Genomic DNA, 21,846 nt, shown 5'->3' with positions numbered 1-21,846 from the left:
GATCGGTTACAATTGTGAATTGCCTACCGTAGAGGTAGGGCCGAAAATATTTGGCTGAACATACTATTGCTAAGAGTTCTTTTTCAATTGTTGAATAGTTGGTTTCACTTTGAGATAGTGTTCGGCTCGCAAAACAGATTGGCTTATCGCTTCCAATATTACCTTGAGATAATACCGCACCAAGAGCAAAATTACTTGCGTCAGTGGTCAGTATGAATTTTTTCTGAAAATCTGGGTGGATTAAAATGGGGTCATTGCAAAGTAATTGTTTGCAGTCTTCCAAAGATTTAATAAATTCATTGGTGTGTAAAACTTTGGCACCTTTTTTTAAAGAAGCTGTCATTGGTTTCGTTATCCTCGCGAGATCTTTTATAAATTTCCTATAGTAACTAACGAGACCTATGAATGATTTTACTTCCTTCTGTGTTTTAGGAATTGGGAACATTTTAATTGCCTTAATTCTATCAGGGTTTGGTTTTATTCCTTCTGGTGTGACTATGTGACCAAGGAATGCTATTTCTTTTTGTAGAAAATAAGATTTATCCAATTGTATTTTAAGGTTAGACTGTTTTATTTTTTTAAAGACATTTTCTAGTTTAACAATGTGTTCTTCTAAAGATGTTAAGAACACAATTATGTCGTCTAGGTAAACTAGACAGGTATTTCCAATAAGGTCCCTAAGCAAGTTGTCCATTACCCTTTGAAAGGTTGCCGGGGCATTCTTTAATCCGAACGGCATCCTTACATATTCGTAATGACCTCCCTCCACGGTGAAGGCTGTTTTGGGGATATCTACGGGTTCCATTTCAATTTGATGGAATCCACTGGCGAGGTCGAGAATTGAGAAGTATAGGCATTTGCCCAACTTGTCAAGGATCTCGCCAATATTTGGGATTGGATATTTATCAGAAACTGTTTTTTCGTTCAGTTTTCTGCAATCGATCACCATTCGCCACTTTTGTTTTCCACTGGCGTCGACCTTTTTTGGAACTATCCAAACTGGGCTGCTCCAAGGGGAGTAGCTTGAGCGGATAATACCCTGTTTTAAGAGGTCATCTACTTGTTTTCGGACTTCTTCCTTGTGAATATACGGGTATCTATAAGATTTCGTATATATTGGAGAGTCATCTGTGGTTTTAATACTATGTTTTACTCTATTAGTAAATGACAAATCTTGTTCCTTCTGATAAAAAATGGAGTTATATTTTTTACAAATCTTTAAAAGGGTTTCTTTCTCCTCAGAGGACAGATTTTGAGTGTTGATTTTATTAGAAACGTCATTTTTTGAGGTGTAATGGTTTTCATTTAATTGGAGATTATAAAGTTCGATAAAGTTATTTTTTAAATAGGGTTGAACCGAAAGAATTTTTTGTGAAATTAGTTGAATGGGATCCGTCGAAAAATTGCAAACTTCAATCATTGCTTTATAATTGGTTGATTTATAGAGGCCTTCGGAAATTTGTAGGTTTTCAGAAATTTTTATTGGCTCACAAAGAAAGTTTCCATTTTCCAGGTCTACCGGTATTGTTATTATTTTCTTTGATAACCCTTCGATTACGTTAACTGAGACGGTGTTATCTATTCTAGTGAGAATTGGGAGAGTTGCCGTTGTAGAGTCAGAGTAAAATTTGAATGGTTGATTTTGGCACCTAGTTGTTTAAGTAGGTCCATTCCTATAAGTCCATCGAAGTAGTTATGAAATTCAAAAGCGAGAAATTCGCAATTACCTTTAACTTTAAATTCTTCGAACCAGGCGAATCTGACTTTAGTGTTTATTTTTTCGGTTTTGTTAAATAATCCCGAAACTGTTATAGGAGGACATTTAATAGTGTGTTCTGTATCCAAAAATTTTGGGTCTATGATTGAGGCCATTGCCCCTGTGTCTATAAAGAATTTAAGGGGTTTGCCAAAAGGTGAAGCAATAAGGATATACGGGAGGTCACAACCTGTTCTTTTTTGGACTTTGGCTGTTGATTAGGGGCTTGTGGGTCCTGGTAGGCTGATACCCGAAAATTTGACGTACTGTTAATGTTTTTTAGTTCTGTTTCATTATCGGGATGGGTTTCTGTGTTATGAATTTCTGAGGCTCTGTATGGCTTTAAGGTCCTGGAGCTCGGTCTTGATTTTATTTCTGCTGCTATAGGGTTATTTTGGGTTGTATTACGATTAAAGGATGATGGGTTATAGCTGATTGAACGATTTTGATAATTTCTACTGTATTGGTTATTATTTTCAAAGCGGTTACTACGGTATCGATTATTAAAAGGGTTGTATCTTTGTGTATTATTCTGGTGACCATAAGTAGGTGTTAGATCGTAAGTTAGGTGTGTTCCACCTTTGTCTATCTTGGTTGTGCCACCTATCTTCCCCGTGTTTTGTCCTAATCTCATGTTCTCTATTGCAAGCCATGAAGGCTTCGCCCAAGTTCTGGGGCTTCATAGCCCTTACAATTAATCCTATGGATCGTTAAGTCCTGTTAAGAATTTGTCCAGACATAGTTGACTAAAAAAACTCCTCTTGTATAGTGTTGCACTAAGGCGAGGTATCCATGCAATTTTGATTGTAATTCCATAATTTGCTTATGCTACCTTGCCTTAAATTACCTAACGTGGATATAAGAGTTGATTCTGATAGCGAGTTGCAGTAGTACTGTGTTAAGTTTTTTTTTATTTCATCCCAAATTAATGGGGTGTCGTACATTTTAAGCACCTCGTCCGCTTCTCCTATAATTTTATTTATAATGGCTTTGAGGTAGATGCTGCCCATAGGAGTCTGATCTGTCCCTCGAAAAAGAAGGAGTACATCTTCCACATCGGCTATAAAATGTCTGTCGGGAATGTCTGCAATTGTGTAATTGGTTCCGGGATTCTCATTTGGTTGAACAAGTTTATCAAGGGTGGTAAAGGGGTGTTTAAGTTAATCGAACTCCCAGCTGATTGTTGGGGTCCTGGGGGTATATTTAAGTTTGGGTTTGCCATTGTTAATTCTTCCTCGTTATGTTTTTTTATATTAGCTTGCCTGTCTGTTCCTTTTCTATAAGGTAGGAATCTAAGTTTGGACATAGGATTTTATGAGAAAAAAAAAAATTTTTATTTTGATTTTATTAAAATCTCTTTGATAATAAAATATTTTTCTTTTAGTGTACTTAAACTGTTTCCTCTCTTCTTTCTTTTTTTGTATTATTTTCCTAGCCGATCAGTGTTAAAATTTGTATAAATGTATGTATGTATGTATGCATAACTCACGTTGCCCAGAGTAAGAGGAGGTACATCGTTTTTCTTTTCCTTTCTGATTTCCTGGATGATTTCCTTTGTGTTGATGTATTGTTTCCGTGTTCTTTTCTTTTTTTTTTGTTGTTGCACAAATTTGTTTCGGATAAATCTTTTCTCCCTTCTTGTTTTTCCCTTTTTTTTTGAGTCTGAATCACAGCTTTTCTCACATCGTTTTCTGTATTATATTTTTTGTGATATTTATCGTTGTCGTAAAAATTTTTTTTTTTTTTTTTTTTAAGAAAACGCACAAACACTAAAAAAATTTCATTGAAAACTGCACTTATTTTATTTCTTTTAGTATATATATATATTTTTTTAGTTGTTTGCCACTTGCGTTTTTCGGCGTCGCTGTTTACTTTTTTTTTAGGACTTTTGCGGCCACTACCGACTGCGCCAGTTAAGTTAGGGTTCGATTTAAAACGCGTACACTCGTCAGTTGTGACTTTCAGACTGATTTATTATTTTCAAATTGTCTTAAAAGAAACCTAAGCTCTGTCGCAGCAGAGCAACTAAAATTATTTGGAAATTTACAAGTTATCGAATCAATCGGCCAGTTGCCATTCTTGCCTACGCAGCGGTTGGCTTGCATCCGCCACGAGCATCCGCCCGATGCATGTGTAGCGGTGTCAGCTAGTAGTTGGTGTTGACGCTGCTGGTCAATGCTCCTGTAGCGGTGTCAGCTTGTTTTTGGTGTTGGCGTTGCTGGTCGATGACCCCGGAAGCTCAGTACGAAATGGAGCTACCCAGGGGCAGATCCATGACCATGGGTCCGGCCAGGGGTGGATTCATAACTCGTGCTGTTGCTAATAAAGCATTTTCCGATGTCTTGCAAGTATATATATTTTCTTTTTTATTATTTTTATTGTAAATTATGTGTAGCATGCAATGATGGTTTTTCCTCCAAGGTTTTTCCTCCACTTTTTATCGCTTTTGCATTTTTTTTTACAAGAATGTTTTAGACATTTCAAACGAAAGTGTGCTTTCTTAATTATACTCATTCTTTCAACTGGACTTAACGACTTAAATTTCTGACATCGAAACATGTTGTGTCCCATACCTCGGCAAATGGGACAATTGTTAGTACACAATGCTCTTTCATTCAACCAAATATTTTTGTACAGGCTTTTCATCCTGAATAGACCAAGTCGAGCACAGCCGCTGCTCCAAAAAATCCAGAACACCGATAATTTTTGATGTCTTTTGTTTTTTTTTGTATTAATCTCATATAGTAGAAGAGTCTACCAGCCCAACTTTTGTTTTTAATTCTGAAATATTTTGCCAGAGGAAATGAATTTTATTTTTCCTAATTCGTAGAGTTTATGGCTTTAAATTTCAAAGAACGTCGATTCATAGTCGATTTTTAATGAAACAGTTTTCTTATTGATTTTTTTTATGACGCGTCTGAATATGTTTCCGTTATATGTCATAGGCTAGATGTTATATGAAGTCGTTTTTTCAGGTACTTTGTATTATTTTTTTTCGCTTCCAATGTTGCTCAATTTTCCACCACTCTGAATCTGATAATAACCAATATAACATTTTACGATTTTTTTTGTTTTTAATAATTATTACTGGAGTATGTATTATTTATAGTATTGACCCCATTATTCTTTAAAAGTGAAAACTAACGAAAATAGGAAATGTAGATGTTTCAAATCGGTAATTGCATTGAGGATTTCATTCTAATATATCCAATGAATAATATTCAATACTTTTAATATACATAGTATTTTCTTGTCCAAAAGATTTAGCATTTACTAAACTACAAATACAGTTTCTGCCGTATAATATTTGGATATATCTGTAATACCGACTTCACAATCATCATTCATCTTTAGGAATATTTAAAATACTTGCAAATAGACACTTTACGTTATCAGAAAATAAATTTAAAGAATCATAAACATCTCATGTTTGCTCATTTTTCTGCTACTAGTAAGAAAGTTTGTTTTTTCCCATTTGTACTGGATTTTTTTATTTATTTTTATACCCTTGCAGAGGGTATTATAATTTCAGTCAGAAGTTTGCAACGCAGTGAAGGAGACATCTCCGACCCTATAAAGTATATATATTCTTGATCAGCATCACTAGGCGAGTCGATCTAGCCATGTCCGTCTGTCCGTCTGTCCGTCCGTCTGTCCGTCTGTCCGTCCGTTTATATGCAAACTAGTCTCTCAGTTTTAAAGCTATCTGCATGAAACTTTCCCAAAAGTTGTCTTTCTATTGCAGGTAGTATATAAGTCGGAACAATCGGAAAAATAAATGAAAAAAAATTATAACTTTGCTGTTTTTTAATTTTTTGTTTAGTTCTTCGACATATAGCAATGGTTAAATATTTCAGAATTATGGTTTAAATTTCATCAAAATCGGACGACTATAGCATATAGCTCCCATAGGAACAATCGGAAAAATAATTGAAAAAAATTATAACTTTGCTGTTTTTTAATTTTTTGTTTAGTTCTTCGACATTTAGTAATGGTTAAATATTTTCGATTTACGGTTTAAATTTCATCAAAGTCGGACGACTATATCATATAGCTCCCATAGGAACAATCGGAGAAATAAATGAAAAAAAATTATAACTTTTCTGTTTTTTAATTTTTTGTTTAGTTCTTCGACATTTAGTAATGGTTAAATATTTCCAATTTACGGTTTGAGTTTCATCAAAGTCATACGACTATATCATATAGCTCCCATAGGAACAATAAAAATATATAAAATAACTATCAAATAATTGAGCTGCAAATCATCATAGCTTCAATGTTTTTAAACTTATACGCAAGTAAATTATAATTTTAATGTTTTCAAAAATGTTTAATTCTTGCAATAGCTGCAAGGGTATATGAACTTCGGCTTGCCGAAGTTTTCTTTCTTTCTTGTTTTTTTTTTGCATCCTAGCACTACGAATAATTAAACTCTTAGTTTAATGTGGTAGTCACGTGTTGTTATGATACGGATATGATACAATATTCTTATTCTAAATTACAATTTCCTTTAATATAAAATTAAGATAGATTTAAATTTGCGTTAAAATTGAGTTAAGTTAGATAGAGTTTGTGGTAAAGTGTGCGGTTGACTAAATTTGTATGTTTGGGCGCTTTTTATTGATTTTATGTGGTGCGGGAGTTGATTCCAGAGACGAGCCGCATTTACAAAAAAGTGATTTGCTGAACTGGACAACTTGGTCCGGTTTACAATTACATTATTAGTTCTTTGAGATGCACCAAAGCTTAACTTAGAAAATAGCTACGACGGTTCCCTAGTGTGGATAATTTTTGGACAATTTTCAGAGCTCTGCGCTTTATTACTGATTTAAAATCCAAATTATAAATTTTATTTGCGTATTCAGAAAAATGGTCACGGGGTCTCAGCTTAAATAAATATCGTCCGATGCTATTAAATGCTCCATTCATTTTTCTTAAGCTGGCAGAATCCATGGAGTTAAATAAGTCTTGGAAACTAATAATCTTATTTTTAGTGGAAGATATTGCTGGCTAATGGAGTTGTCTTCAAAAGTCCGCACGTTTTCCCTACTGCTCTATTTCTGTGGTCGTTCCAGGCAAAGGTATAGTTGAATGTGAACCCCATGTTAATTGCGTTGTCGACATAAGGTAGTGTCGTATAACCCATTTGAACAGGTTGTATTAATACGACAAAGAGAACTACCAATGTACTTTACATTAAATACAAGATTGGCCCCAGAACTGATCCTTGCGGTACTCGCCGCGTAGTGCGTAAAAACGAACACTACACATTGATGACGATTACTTAGGTAGGACGATATAAGTTTAATAGTGGTGTCGGAAAAATTAAATAAGCGCGTCAATTAACTGCAGAGAATTGCATGGTTAACAGTATCGAGCGATTTGCTAGAATCAAGAAGTCTTAATAGTGTAGCCTGGCTGTTATCGAGTTTTTTCCTGATATCCTCTAAAATCTTTATTATGGCTGTTGTGCAGCTTCTGAAGGGGCGAAAACCAGATTGTAAATTGTACATTAAATTGATTTGCTTAATGATTTGTATTATCTGGGATGCCAATATTTGCTCAAAGGCTTTAAAGAGATATGGAAGAATTGCTATAGGCCTCTATTCATTCATTCCCTTGGGATTAATTTCGTAATTTTCCATAGTTCAGGGAATGTTAAAAATGTAATTGCAGATTTAAATATTTGTGTAATAATATCTGAGGCAATAGAATTTTTCAAATTTTGGGATTTATATCGTCCAAACCTGTGGCGTTAGATTTCACTTTTAATATTGTCAAAAAGCTAAACCTATTATCACAGTTGGCTAAAGTAGTCATGTTCAGGTACGAGTTAGAAACTGATTCAGGTACTGGGACATTAACAAAGATATTATTGAGGCTGTCAACATCAATGTGTGGCTGATGGGTGTTGGGTTTCCTCCCTATTCATAGGGGTTTCAAGACTAACCAAGTTATTAACAGCTTCGTCGAATTTTGACCTGAAATGTATTTTTTTTAGCGTGAGTTATTGACGTATGAACATTCGTCCTAAATCGCTTCCACTTTTTGTATGCCACGTTTCTCATCTTTATAATATTATTAATTCTATTGTCAAACCAGGATTGCTTGTTGTGGGTATGAAGGACTTCTTACGAAAGGGATCTAAACTATTAAAAATTTGGACAATTTTGGATTGGAATTTGTCAAGCTGAGAGTCGACCGTGGACATGGAGTAAATTAAGTTCCAATTGTAATAAAATAATAAAACTCAGTTGACAGATTGGTCATATCTATGTTTTTAAAGTCCCTATAAACTATGGAAAGGTTATTATACTGAATGTCAAGATTGTACGTTAGAAATATGAGGGCATGCTTTGAGCCGGAACTGAAATTTGATCATATAAAGGGAACTTGGAGTTGTCATTAACAAAAAATACGTCCAATAATGTTTCAGTGGTATTTGAGAAATGGGTCGCGTGTCTGGAGTTAACTAATTGCAGTCCTAGTGCTGCCAACTTATCCGAGAGGTGATGCCCGATTAACATGTTGCAGGGTATTGCAGACTTAAACTTGCCAACAGATCATTACATCAGAGTAGGGAAAAGCTCTATTTGGTCTGTACAGACAGCCAATTAAGATTTTTGATGCAGTTTTAGCACTTGTAATTTGAAAGAATACGTACTCAATAGCGCTGCCATCCTATTGGCTACAAATAAACTTTGTGATCAGTCTTTTATGAATATAAATTGAAACTCCCCCTCCATGGCCATCACGCTCAGATATAATAATAATAATAAATTATATCCACAACACTCAAAAATAAGATTAGACATACCCGGGCCAAACCATGATTCTGAAACACAAACGACATCCACATTGGATTGTACAAACATATTTCTAAATTCATCAATTTTCTTAGTTATACTTTGGGCATTGATGTGACATACGTTAAGCCCCTTATGGCGATTACTAAGATGTTTATCATTGCATGGCTGCTAGTCTCTGATAATTCTTGGGTTCATCGCCCATCTTAAAACTGGTATAGCATACTTAAACTGAAGCACTCCACAAAAAATAAAGCGTAACCTACACACCACAACTACTAATTAAAACAAAAAAGGAAGCAAACTTCGGCAAGCCGAAGTAGATATACCACTGCAGCTATTTTATATAAATTATTTTTTTTTAAATAAATATAAATTATTTTATTTTTATAAAAATTAAAGATCATTAGCATAGTTGATATTCGTTTACATGTCGCGAAAGGAGTTTTAACAATATCGATAAGTTTTTGAAGACTTTCGACGGGTATGGCTTCCCGTCCGGCATGATGTTCATGCTTTTGAATAAACATTTTGAGTAAGTTAAAAATTTTTATTTTTTTATACCCTTGCAGAGGGTATTATAATTTCAGTCAGAAGTTTGCAACGCAGTGAAGGAGATATTTCCGACCCTATAAAGTATATATATTCTTGATCAGCATCACTGGCAGAGTCGATCTAGCCATGTCCGTCTGTCCGTCCGTCTGTCCGTCCGTTTCTACGCAAACTAGTCTCTCAGTTTTAAAGCGATCTGCATGAAACTTTCCCAAAAGGTGTCTTTCTATTGCAGGTAGTATATAAGTCGGAACGAGCCGGATTTTATCAAAATCGGACGACTATATCATATAGCTCCAATAGGAACAATCGGAAAAAAATAAACAAAAATTATAACTTAGCTGTTTTTAAATTTTCTTCTTAAAATTTCTTAGTTCTTCGACATATAGTATTGGGTAATTATTTCAGAATTACGGTTTAAATTTCATCAAAATCGGACGACTATATCACATAGCTCCCATAGAAATAATAAAAATATATAAAATAACTATCTAATATTTGAGCTGCAAATCATCATAGCTTCAAGGTTTTTCAACATATACGCAATTAAATCATAATTTTAATGTTTTCAAAAGTATTTAATTCTTGCAATAGCTGCAAGGGTATATGAACTTCGGCTTGCCGAAGTTTGCTTTTTTAGTGTTTTAATTAAAAACTAAATTTATCCATACCTAAAAATAAAACTAAAAGTGTAACACACTTTGAATTAATCATCACACCGTCCAGGGTTGAAGTAGTACCCAAAATATTTAATTTAAAGTGAAAATATTTACCACGATTTTTCTCTGGGTGTACTAATAGCTTTATAACTGATAGGCTACTTTGCGTGGAAACAGACGGGTGTCCATATAACATGCGAAAAGATATAAAAATCAACGAGAAAGTTGTTTGGCTCCCAATAGTTACATTTTTATTGATTTCCCGCTAAATAAGTTAGTATTTCAAAAACTTTTTTTGTTACGAGCTGCCCAACACAAAAAAATTATTCCAGAATTGTAAAGCAAAAATTGTTTGAAACTGACAAACGACACGTAAAAATTTTGTGTTCTTTAAATATTAAAAAAAAAGTAATTAAAAGTATCAAACACTTTTGAACAGAGCATCAGATCCAAGCATATTTGTATTTGTATTTTATTATAAAATTTTCATAATTTGTAGCCAATTAATTTTCCTAAAGTCTTGGTATGCAATACTTTATTATTTAGCGACACCTTTTGATTGGTGTATTACTTGTTACGATCGGACCATGCCAGCAGATTTTCAATTCTACGGCTATATATAGTAGTCTTCTATGCACACGCTCTTGGTGCGTATCGTCACTACATGTACTGTCGTCCATTGTGATTATAATAAACTTAACTTATGAGCAACTTTGATTATTCTAACACAGCAACTCCTATGTATATTGGTTTGTCGAGCGCAATAGCCGCTAAATCTGTACCAAATATTTCAACGCTTTAGTCTTTTACAGAGACTACATTCCAAAATCATTTTCGGCTATTTTTTTTTCCAGTATTTAAATCAATATAAGATTTTAAACAACATGAATGTTTGAAAGGCAAAACTCGATTTTGAAGTTGTTTTAAATGTATAATGTATTCTTTTTGGTTTGGTTATTCAGCAAAAAATGTTGTCTGCTTTTCTTCGCAGGGGGACTTTATTTTCTGGACAGAATGGTAATGTATTATATGAGTCATGTCTATCTAGAGGGTGTTCCAGGTCAATTTCTGACATGTATCCCACATCATCATCAGAAGATAAATTTTAATAAAAAAATTTCAACTTCTACTTTATCCAAAAATAAAAGTATATATAGCTCGAAAATTTTTCTAAACTAATAAAAGCCAAGTTGAGATTAACCTCTATATATAGATCAAATCTATTTATCGGATTTTATATCCCTTTATATATATATGTGGGATTTTAGTTTATTATTGTTTATTGATTAATTATTAAGTATTAGAAATAGAAATACACTTTATCAAAATTTAAATTGAACAAGCTCTCTCGTCTTCACGTCCTTGGTTATCGTCTTGCAACCGCTCTCGTCAAAGGCTCGAACTCAACTCCCCGTCTTCTCGTCGTCTGCATAAAGCCAACTCTCGCTTTTTGCTCATCCTCGTCGTTCGTCTTTAATTTCAGTTTGTAGTCTTCTCGTCTTTCGTCTTTACTTTTGGATCGCACATCTTTCGTAGTTCTCGTTCAGCTTAAAGGTTGTTGTCTAGGGTAAACGTATGGCATGCTTGCTCCTTAAAGCAGACACACCCCACATTCGGCCATCCTGCTATGCTTTCGCCTCGAATGCATCGTCGTCTTCATCAGGTGTTGACCAGCGCTTCAAATACTTGGCACAAGTCGAAGAATTAATTGGACCATCAAAATTGCCGATCTTCTGCACATCGTAGGAGTTATTGCCTTTTGATTTGATAATTTTATACGGGCCCAAAAATTTTGGTTTCAGCTTTAGGCCGCTGCCAAATTGAGTCCTTTTAATAGCGACAATGTCACCAACATCGTACTTATTAGCTTGCTTGCGACGCAGGTTATAGGATTTTCTGTTTTCATCTTGTACCTTCGAGATTTGAGTTTTAGCTTTAACTCTCAAATCACTTCGCTCGTCGTTAAATGCTGAAATCGCCTCCTTGTTTATCAAGTCTTGGAGCTTGATGTCCTCCTTTGTACGCATTTTGGTACCTACTAGAAGCTCGAACGGCGTTGTGGCGATGGATCTAGAAAATGTAGAGTTTATCGCCTGCTGTACTTTGTTGACGTGCTTGTACCACTTTGTTGGTTCGTCGATGCTTAATTTCGAGAGGACTGAAATTATAGTGGCGTTCAATCTCTCGACTTGCCCATTCACGCGTGGAAGTCCTGTGGTCGACTTGATGGGTTTAATGTTTTCCTCGTCGCAATATTTTAAGAAGTCCTGCGAAGAAAATGCGGATCCTCTATCCGAGATGATGATTGTAGGGTTTCCAAATACTGCACTCTGGCTACGCAGTTTTTGGATTACTTTGTTCGATGAAGTCGACTTAGTCGGGTACAACCAGCAGAACTTTGTAAAGGAATCAATTACTGCTAGGATATGCTTGTAATCCTTGTTGGTTGAGTCTAACGGACCTAAAAAGTCGATATGAAAGGTGTGTAGAGGAACGTCTCCTTTGTCCAGAGGGTGCAGTAGTCCTTCTTGTTTACCCTTTTGCGATTGCTCAGAATACATGGAATGCAGCAATCTATGACCTTCTGAATTTTTTCCTCAAGACCTGGAATGTAGTACTCCGTTCTGATCAGATCCTTAACTTTCTTTGACGCAAAATGACCCTGCTCATGAGCTCTTGTTATGATTTGCCTTTGCATGTCTCTCGGTACCACAACTAACTCAACGTCACTGACTAATTTGTGAAGAATGCCACCCTTTAAAAAATAGTCATTGTAGGCTTCTTTTCCGTCGTTGAGAATATCAAGTATCGCTCTGAGATGTTCATCTTGCTCCTGCGCTTTTAGAATACCTAATGATAAACTTTGGTCAACAATTGTCATGACTGGGTAACGGCTCAAGGCGTCCACGTGTTTCATACGAGTTCCAGATCGATGTTCTACCTCATAGTCATACTCTTGTAAAAATAGGACCCAGCGAGCGACTCTTGTGCAAAGATTTTGTTTGTCCAAAGTTTTTGTAAAAGCGTTGCAGTCGGTTATTATTTTAAAGTGGATCCCCAGCAAGTAAACTTTAAACTTGGTTAGTGCTTCAATGACTGCAAGAATCTCAAGTTCGTAACTGGTATATTTTCGTTGAGCTTCAGTGGTTTTCTTGCTCATAAAATGTACTGGATGCATCTGACCGTCGTCTAAGGATTTCTGCAAAAGGATTGCCCCAAATCCATCAATGGAAGCATCGGTGTGTACTTCAGTCTCGAGTTTCTGATTGTAGATGCTCAGAACTGGATTTGCTGTCAATATCTTCTTGAGATTGTTAACGGACATTTCTTCTTTCGGACCCATAAAAAATTTGGTATTGTTCTTAGTCAGGTCCGTAAGGGGTTTAGATATAATAGCATAGTCTCGAATGAATTTCCGAAAATAGCCTGTAAGTCCCAAAAAACTTTCCAGCTGCTTCAAAGTTTGCGGAGATTTAAATTTAGACACAGCCTCAATCTTCTCTGGTGTTGGATAAATCTTTTGGTTTTCAATGATATGGCCAAGGAATTGTACTCGCGTTTTTAGAAAATGACATTTTTTAAGATTCAGCTCAAGACCATACTCTGCACAGGTGTCAATAACCTCCTTCAGATTGAGTACTGCATTTTCTTCGTTCAAAGCCGGTATGATGACGTCATCGATGTATGGCAAAGCAATGCCTTTGCGAGTCAGCTGCCGAAAAATAGCGTTAACGTGACGCTGGAAAACGCCAGGCGAATTCGAAAGGCCAAAGGGCACCTTCAGGAACTGATATTGTCCACTTTGAGTGACAAAGGACGTAAATTTTCGGCTTGACTCTGAGACAGGAACATGGAAAAATCTGTTCTTCAAGTCGATCGTGTGGAAAATCTTTGCATCTTGTAGACGGTCTAGTTGATCATCAATAAGAGGTAGGGGAAAATGGTCTTTAACGATTACCTTATTGATCCTTCGAAAATCAACGCAGAGTCGTGGAGAGCCGTCCCGTTTTTTTACCATTACTACGGGGCTTGTGAACTCGGAGTCAGACTCTTCGATGATTCCATTTTGTAGCCATTCTTCTACTTGCTCTTCTACTAGGCGCGCCTTAGCAAACGGCAATCGTCTTGGTCTGGCAAAAATTGGCGTATCGTCCTTTAGAACTATGCGCATCTCGATTTTAGTTGTTTTTGTGTGAAGCGGCTTGTAGTTGGTAACTATTTTGTGAACTTCGGCTTTCGCGAACGCACTGGCTTGCTCGTTAATATTAAGTTCACTATTGTTTTCAGCCATATCAATTTGCATTACGTTTGCGAAATCGTTTTTTTGTTCGTCGTCACTGGGCATTTTACGCACTTGCAAACCGTCACGATTGAAAATAATCTCAGCATGTAAGCAAAGTTCCTCACCAACAATCAATTTGAAGTCCATGCAACCGATTGGAACCACATAAAAATCTAAAAGGAACGATTCCTTGTCAATTTGAATGGTCTCTTTGAAATGTCCAATAGGATTTATTTTGCTTGCTTCGCGCTCACTCCCGAAACCAATTAGAGATACACTACAGTTTTGCAGCTTCGGACGTCGAATTTCGTCATACAAGTCTTCGCGGACAAGACTGAACTTGCTACCGGTGTCGAAGAGAGCCACGCACTTTTTGTTAGCAATAGTAATTTCCTTGCTTGTAAAACTGCTCTTCGACTGCACTCTATGCGTGTTCACTTTACTGTTCTCAGCTTTTGCATTCTGGTCACAATTGCGTGAAATATGTCCGTACTGGTTACACTTAAAGCATTTTGTACCTCGTTCTTTGTTTTTGCAATTATTTGAAACGTGTCCTTTTTCACCACAATTATAACAGGTAACCTCTTTTTTAAAGTTCTTGTTCACTGTTGCACCTTTCTTGCTGTGAAACATTTCCTCACTACGCTTGGGTTTCTCACGGTCGTACACCTTTTCTCTTTCGTTTTTTGTGACGTAACTTTTTAACTTCTCTTTGAACTCACTCAAATTTCTGGCACCGTATAGAAGTGTTTTGTCAATTGGATGATCGTCTATGCCATCGATTACGTACTGTATTAAAACTGAATCACTAATTTCACCACGAATGGCCATCTCCTTCATTCGGTACAGGTAAGCGAAACTACACTCTTCTTTATCGCGTTTACTTTTGCTTAGCTGTTCGTGTATTTGCTTGCTGCTTACTACAGTTTTAAACTCATTTAAGAGAGAAGTTTTAAGAGCTTTCCAAGTGCTTAGTCCTCTCTCACTCATTACAAAGAGTTTTGCAGTTCCTTTCAAAGATTTTTTCGCGAATATTAACTTTTGCACCTCATTCCAGCACATGATCTCGGCCTGTTCTTCAAACTCAGTTAACCACGATTCAATAGATATTGAGTTAGTACCGTCGAAAAAACGAATTGAGTCTTCTAAATCGCGGAAGCTAAAGGCGAAACGCGGCATTGCCAGGTCTTTGCAAAAAGTTTTCGGTTCTTGATTCGCACTATTCGCAGAAATTCGCGCATTTTTCGTTCTGTTTTCTTCCTCAGTCATGTCGATTCTTGTACTTCTTCCGCTCTCAAACACATCGACATCCTCGTCTTCGTCGTCTGATGAGTCGATTTGGTTGTGTGCAAGAAGCCTATTTTGCAACAGATTGCGAAATATGTGAAGTCCTACGTCATCAACGTTGTACGTTATGTTTAAAACATTGCAGATCGATGCTAAGTCCCGTTCGCTTAGATGTTGCTGTATATAGCTTACTTTCGCCTGATAATTTTCCGAGGTCTCATCAAAATCGAATCCGGAAAAGTCTCGAAGTCTTTGGCGGTTGTTTCGATCTCCCGCTCTTTCGAACACGTATTTGTGCAAAGCAACAATGTTCTCTTTTCTGCTGCTGCGCAAATTTTCACTTATGAAATCATTCAAACGGCTCATGTTTGTTAAAAAAAAGCAAAATTACAGCGACGAAATAAAGTTCTAGAAGTTTACGCAGATCGAACCACACACATGGTTTTTTTTTTTTTCAGGTTTTCACTAGTCACTTATCCACTTATCCACATAATCCCGGACGAGCCCCCAAATGTGGGATTTTAGTTTATTATTGTTTATTGATTAATTATTAAGTATTAGAAATAGAAATACACTTTATCAAAATTTAAATTGAACAAGCTCTCTCGTCTTCACGTCCTTGGTTATCGTCTTGCAACCGCTCTCGTCAAAGGCTCGAACTCAACTCCCCGTCTTCTCGTCGTCTGCATAAAGCCAACTCTCGCTTTTTGCTCATCCTCGTCGTTCGTCTTTAATTTCAGTTTGTAGTCTTCTCGTCTTTCGTCTTTACTTTTGGATCGCACATCTTTCGTAGTTCTCGTTCAGCTTAAAGGTTGTTGTCTAGGGTAAACGTATGGCATGCTTGCTCCTTAAAGCAGACACACCCCACATATATAACATCATTTTACTTCGATATCATTGTATAAACAAATTGTGAAAAACTATAGGTAAATGCAGCAAGTTCCCACTTCTTCGAATTTGACGATAGGACTTCCATTTGGCTGTTTGGGGGTCTACTAATACTTGGAGGTTTAGGCGGTGGCGTAGCCGATGGTACCGGTATGTTTACTCACGTGCTGCAAATCCTGCCTTATTGCAGGACCTCTGGCAGGAAAAAACCGCCCCTATTCATGGGGATTTTTCTTTTTTTCTATGCAATTGTGGAGTCTCATCAGCAATCGCGTAAGACAAGATCATAAGCTTCTCTTCCTCGTCTACGGATATCCTGCTGTTCAGGATAGTAAATAAATACAACCTTTTTGTTTGAGTTCTGTTTTGAAACTGTTTCATTTTATTTAAAACTTCTTGACAAGAAACTTATGTGAAAATCTTATTCTAATCTTAGCTATGGTCTACGCAGAGACCTAATCTTTTAGTCTGGGCGGGGGAGTTATTTATTTTGCCCCCCGCACAAGAACTCTCGGTATTAGATAGCTCAAGTGGCCTGCTGTTACAGATTACAAGTGCATTTGAAAAACTGAACCCTTGTCGGGTCCCAGATCGTAAATTATGGCTCTTGATCGAATTACACAGTTCTACATGACATGTGCAGAGCTCTTTAAATCTTAGACATAATATTTAGCAGTGTTCGTCTGAACATTCTGGCAAGGGCCGGCAAACTGTGGTGTATGTGTTGTAATTACATAATTGATTCAATTGCAATATAAAATTAGTGGACTGTATTTATTCGATATATTTTATTTTGCATTATAAATTTAACACCTTGCACGGCTTGAAATGACTTATGTTTTAGGATTATAAAATTTGAATCTTTAATTTATTTATTTTTAATCAAAACATTCTTTAACATAATTTATTTATAACATAAATTGATTAAACATTAATTATGCCGTTTGGTATAGCAATGGCTTGTAATTGCCTTCGTACATTTATTTTTCTTATAAAATATACAGTTAATACAAGTATTATAATAATTGCCAAAATTAAAGAAGCATGTCCAGTTACATGATGGAAGTCTAATTCTTTTAATTCTAACTTGTGAGTCTTTAAATATTGTATTTCTTGTGTTAATCGATTGATTTCATCAGTATGATTTATTAAGGGCAAATCGAGCAGGTTCCAAACTATCTTCGGTACATCATTAACCTCTCCAATATAAGACACAGAAAATGTTCCCTGATCTTCTAGCTGAATACTGTGTTGGGCAACTAGTACTTTGTCATCAGTTCGAGCAGTACAATCTGACTTTAGCGTTAATATTCCTTGCTCAGGTAAATCCACTCTTTCTATTTTCGAGTTGCTGCACTGAATTCTAGCCTTAGAATGGTTCTGAACCTTAAAAAGCCAACTGCTCTTTCTTTCTTACTCGACCCAATATGATTTACTCTCAATCACTGATTTATATTTGCAATCTGATTGCTTATTTGGTTTGAGAGGCTTAAGCTCACAACTATTATCGTTAGCACTACTCCAAGGCCAACTTCCCTCACAAACCCTTTTATTAGATTGCCATTTTTGACACTTATTAATGGTTGGTTCTGTCATGAGGTGATAAGCATCTATTTCAAAATTGTAAACTAAGTACTGAGAATCGACATGTATTGTAATCATACGTTCATCTAGCCTAACTGGTACTGGGATAATTTTATAAAGCACCGAAGCATGTCTTCCAAACAAAGGTATTTTTGCATTGATAATTAACTTTTTACAAATAACCAACCCCCTAGCCGTGAGTAAAGTATAAACCTCTTTTAATTCTGTACCTGTTCTTTTTCCTGGCAGAATTAAATTCTCTGACAAACTGTCTTTTATTTGGGAAATCTCACTTTTCAACTGACTAGGTTTCAATATATATGTGTATTAAGTCGACCATGATTGATGTCAATTAACAGGCTTATGACTCCGGATTGAATCTTTTCGCATTCATCTATAATGTTACTTAATTGTTTTGTTATCATGAAAAAGTTGATGGACTCCTTGTACACATAATAAGATTCCTGCAATACCGCCGTCATGTTCTCAATTCTTTTATTCATTCCTTTAAATTTTAAATTAACTTCTTCAGTAGTTCTTTTCAAAATATTAGTCGTAGGAAGGAAGTTTGTTTCCTACTTAACTCATTAAGATTATGTTGATTGCTTAATAAGTTTTTCATATTGTCCTCCATTTGTATCCTGTCGTCTTCATCCATTATCCCAAATAAAATGTGATAAAGCGATCCCATAAATCCAAACGGAGCTCGTTTATTTCTTGATTTCCCCTGAGCCATAAAAAGTTTATTATTTTCTTCTAAGTCTGAGATCTGTCTTTCTGTGTTATTACGAACTAAAAGACACTGATCCTCAAAACTAAGAAGCCTTTCGCAAATTACTCTCATTTTTGGGATTAAATCTTTACCTTTTTTAATCATCTCGAAATAAGCGTCCATATTATAAAATATATTTAAATTCCAAGAGGAGGCTACAATCTCTACGTCACCCATTGGATCTAGATATATAGCCGAAGTTTTGTTTATTTTCTCAATTGTATATTTTGGCTGATCAACTTTAGCTGAAGCATAAGAAAATTGACACAATATACATAATAACAAAGCCATTAAAAAAGAAAGTTTCGATATTTTCGATGTACCTCTTGTTCGTCTTTCAGGTTTTGTTTCTTCAGGGTCAGATTCAACTTTGTCCACAGACTTAATTCCTTCTAAAGGACAAATTTTAGTGATTGGTCTAGTTACAAATCCATCTTTTATTTTTATTTCTACCACTCTGACCTTTTCATCTTTGCCCTTGTGGATCCTTTCTACTTTACCTATTGGCCATCTGGCTGGATGAGTATTCTCATCTTTTAATAACACAATTTGTCCCTCTTCTATATTAGGACTGTCTCTCTTCCACTTGAGCCTCTGTTGCAGAGTATGTAAATACTCCTCTTTCCACTTAACCCAGAAATCTCTTTTATTTTTCTGGATTAGTTTCCACCTGTCTAAATTCCCAATTTTCTCATTTTCAATTGGTTCAACTATTTCTAGCGGTGGTCTACCAATCAAGAAATGTCCTGGTGTTAGGACTTCATCTTGATCAATTTCATTTTCATGGGTATACAATGATCTTGAATTTAAGCATGCTTCTATCTGACATAAAAGTGTTGACATTTCTTCGTATGTCAGACTATTTTCCCCGATTACCCGTTTCAGATGGTATTTCATGGATTTAACTCCAGCTTCCCAAATACCTCCGAAGTGAGGTCCTGCCGGGGGGATAAAATGCCAATCAATTCTATCTTTTTCGAGCTGCGCGGCAATCATTGTATTTTCCTTGATTGCTTTAACTAAATCTTGATCTAATTTTCTTGAGGCTCCTACGAAATTAGTTCCGTTATCCGAATAAATATTATTATTACATTTATCAGTAATATCTACCAGAACTCTGGCAGCTAAATATGGTGTGGATGCAGTACCATATGTGACTGTTGCCAATTTATAATTTTTTATTTTTACATCTGGAGAGTTTCTCCATAAAATGTACTGGTATTGCCATTTTCTCCATTTAACGATAATGTCAAAAATATCCTTTTGAACTCGTGGACCAACCCACATTATATCGTTCAAACTTTTGTTATTAGTAGTTTTTGCTGAAGCGTCAAAAATTACTCTTAATTTGGTCGTCACGCTCGAATCTCTGATCACGGCTTGTTGCGGTAAGAAATACTTACCTTCATTCTGCACTTCGACCATATGTCCTAAATTCATATATTCATTAATGAAATTAGTGTAGTCTGCCCTTAGTTTCTCGTTTCTTTTTAATTTTTTCTCCAGATTCATGAAACGAGCCATCGCTTGTTTTTTTGAATTCCCTAAGGTGACATCATCTTTAAATGGAATTGACGCAATGTATCGCCCATCTGAATCTATCTTTTTTTTGAAATTATTTTCACATATTTCAGATTCGATATCATTTTTATCTTCATCCTCTACTTCCCAATACCGATCCATATCTTTTAATTCTATGGTGGTTGCTACAATTGTCTTCTGTTCCTTTGATTTTTTACATCCAGAGATAATCCACCCGAAATCGGTTTTTTGGCCGAGGAGGCCATTTATTTTGACCACTCCACTCTGTAGAATGTCAGTATATAGATCTGCTCCAATAATTAGATCTACACGCCCCGGCTTATTAAAGTCGGGATCGGCCAAATTATATTTTTCCCATTTTGTTTTGTCAACATTAACTTTGCGGGCTGGGAGAGCCCTCATAAGTTTTGGGAGTACTAATGCTTCAACTTTTAAAATTTTTTGGGAAGCATTACATTTAATTGAAAGATGAATTTTGTGCTTCGAGATGCACTTTCCTGTGGAGGATACTCCACTGATCTCTGTTTGAGATCGAATTTTTTGTAATTTTAGAATCTGCACAGATTTTTCAGAAATTATGGTGCTTTGAGAACCACTGTCAATCAAAGCTCTGAAATTTTCAAACCCTCCATTCGAGGATTTTATTTGAACGCGTGCTGTAGCAAGCAACGCCTGTTCGGATGTCCTGCAAGTGTTAACCTTTTCTAATTTTTGGTTAACGTTATAATTTAGATGTAGCATGCTGTGGTGATTTTTCTTGCAAATAGAACATGAAATGTCGCTTTGACATTTTTTATTAAATGAGTGTTTCAGACATTTGAAACACAAATGGGCATTTTTTACTTTTTCCATCCTTTCTGATGGATTTAAAGCCTTAAATTTCTGACACTGGAATATAAAATGTCCCGAAATTTTACATATGGGACAATTATTAATAGCTAATTCTCTTATATTGCTACTATATATTTTTTTTTACAGGCTTTTCATCCTGAACTGAGCTTATCGAACTTAGCCGTTGCTCTAAAAATTCAATGACGTCCGATAACGCTTGAATCTCTTAGTTTTTTTAACATGGCTCTCATATAGTTGAAGAGCTTCTTTGTTAAACTTCCTAATTATTATGTGTGCAAACATAATATCCACTTCATCAGAATATTTTGTGCCTTCAATTTTATCATATGTATTGACTCGTTAATCGTGTCAATAAATATTTTTAGTTGCCTAACTGAATCAACATTTACGATTTGAAGATCCAGAATGCGGTTTAATTGGTTGGTTAATAACTCCCAAGCGGCCTCATAATTCTCCCCAGATCCCAACAATAAGTGAGAAACCACATTTCTGGCTTCTCCCTTAAGTGAGATCTTAAGGTAACTGAACTTAAAAGAAGGACTTAGATCCTCTCTTAAATGAATGAGTTCATTAAAAAACTCATAAAACAGGTCCCAGTCTTTGGAATCTCCATAGAACGTGGGTACCTGAATTTTAGGTAACGTTGGCAAATCATCAATTTTGTGATTTCCAACGTTAACCTTTCCGGGCACAATTTGTTCGATTTTTTTTTTCATTGTGTTGGTTATTGACGAGATGTCGAACTCTAACTCGTTCAACTCCTCGTCATAACCCATATCAGTGACATCTACTTGGTCGACTTGTTTAAGACCTACTATTTTTGTCCAATAAAATTCTAATTTCTGGACTCTAATCTCAAAAGTTCA

At 35.7% G+C, this 21,846-nt stretch overlaps 1 protein-coding gene across 4 annotated transcripts in view; it reads left to right on the top strand.

Annotated features, from left to right (window-relative positions):
- LOC121467564 (troponin C) overlaps positions 1–21,846 on the top strand; it is an 81,829-nt gene that overhangs the window by 57,018 nt on the left and 2,965 nt on the right. For 2 of the 4 annotated variants that reach the window (XM_041709536.1, XM_041709425.1), the window contains exon 2: positions 10,765–10,790. The exons of the other annotated variants lie outside the window; for them this stretch is intronic. In XM_041709536.1, the coding sequence (XP_041565470.1) occupies positions 10,788–10,790 (3 nt within the window). In that variant the 5' untranslated portion in view covers positions 10,765–10,787. The remainder of the gene's footprint in view (positions 1–10,764; positions 10,791–21,846) is intronic. 4 annotated transcript variants of the gene reach the window in all.

Source organism: Drosophila elegans, unplaced genomic scaffold (genome assembly GCF_018152505.1).
Source record: "Drosophila elegans isolate 14027-0461.03 unplaced genomic scaffold, ASM1815250v1 contig_1, whole genome shotgun sequence".
Classification (NCBI taxonomy): domain Eukaryota; kingdom Metazoa; phylum Arthropoda; class Insecta; order Diptera; family Drosophilidae; genus Drosophila; species Drosophila elegans.
This window is presented reverse-complemented; position numbering and strand designations above follow the sequence as displayed.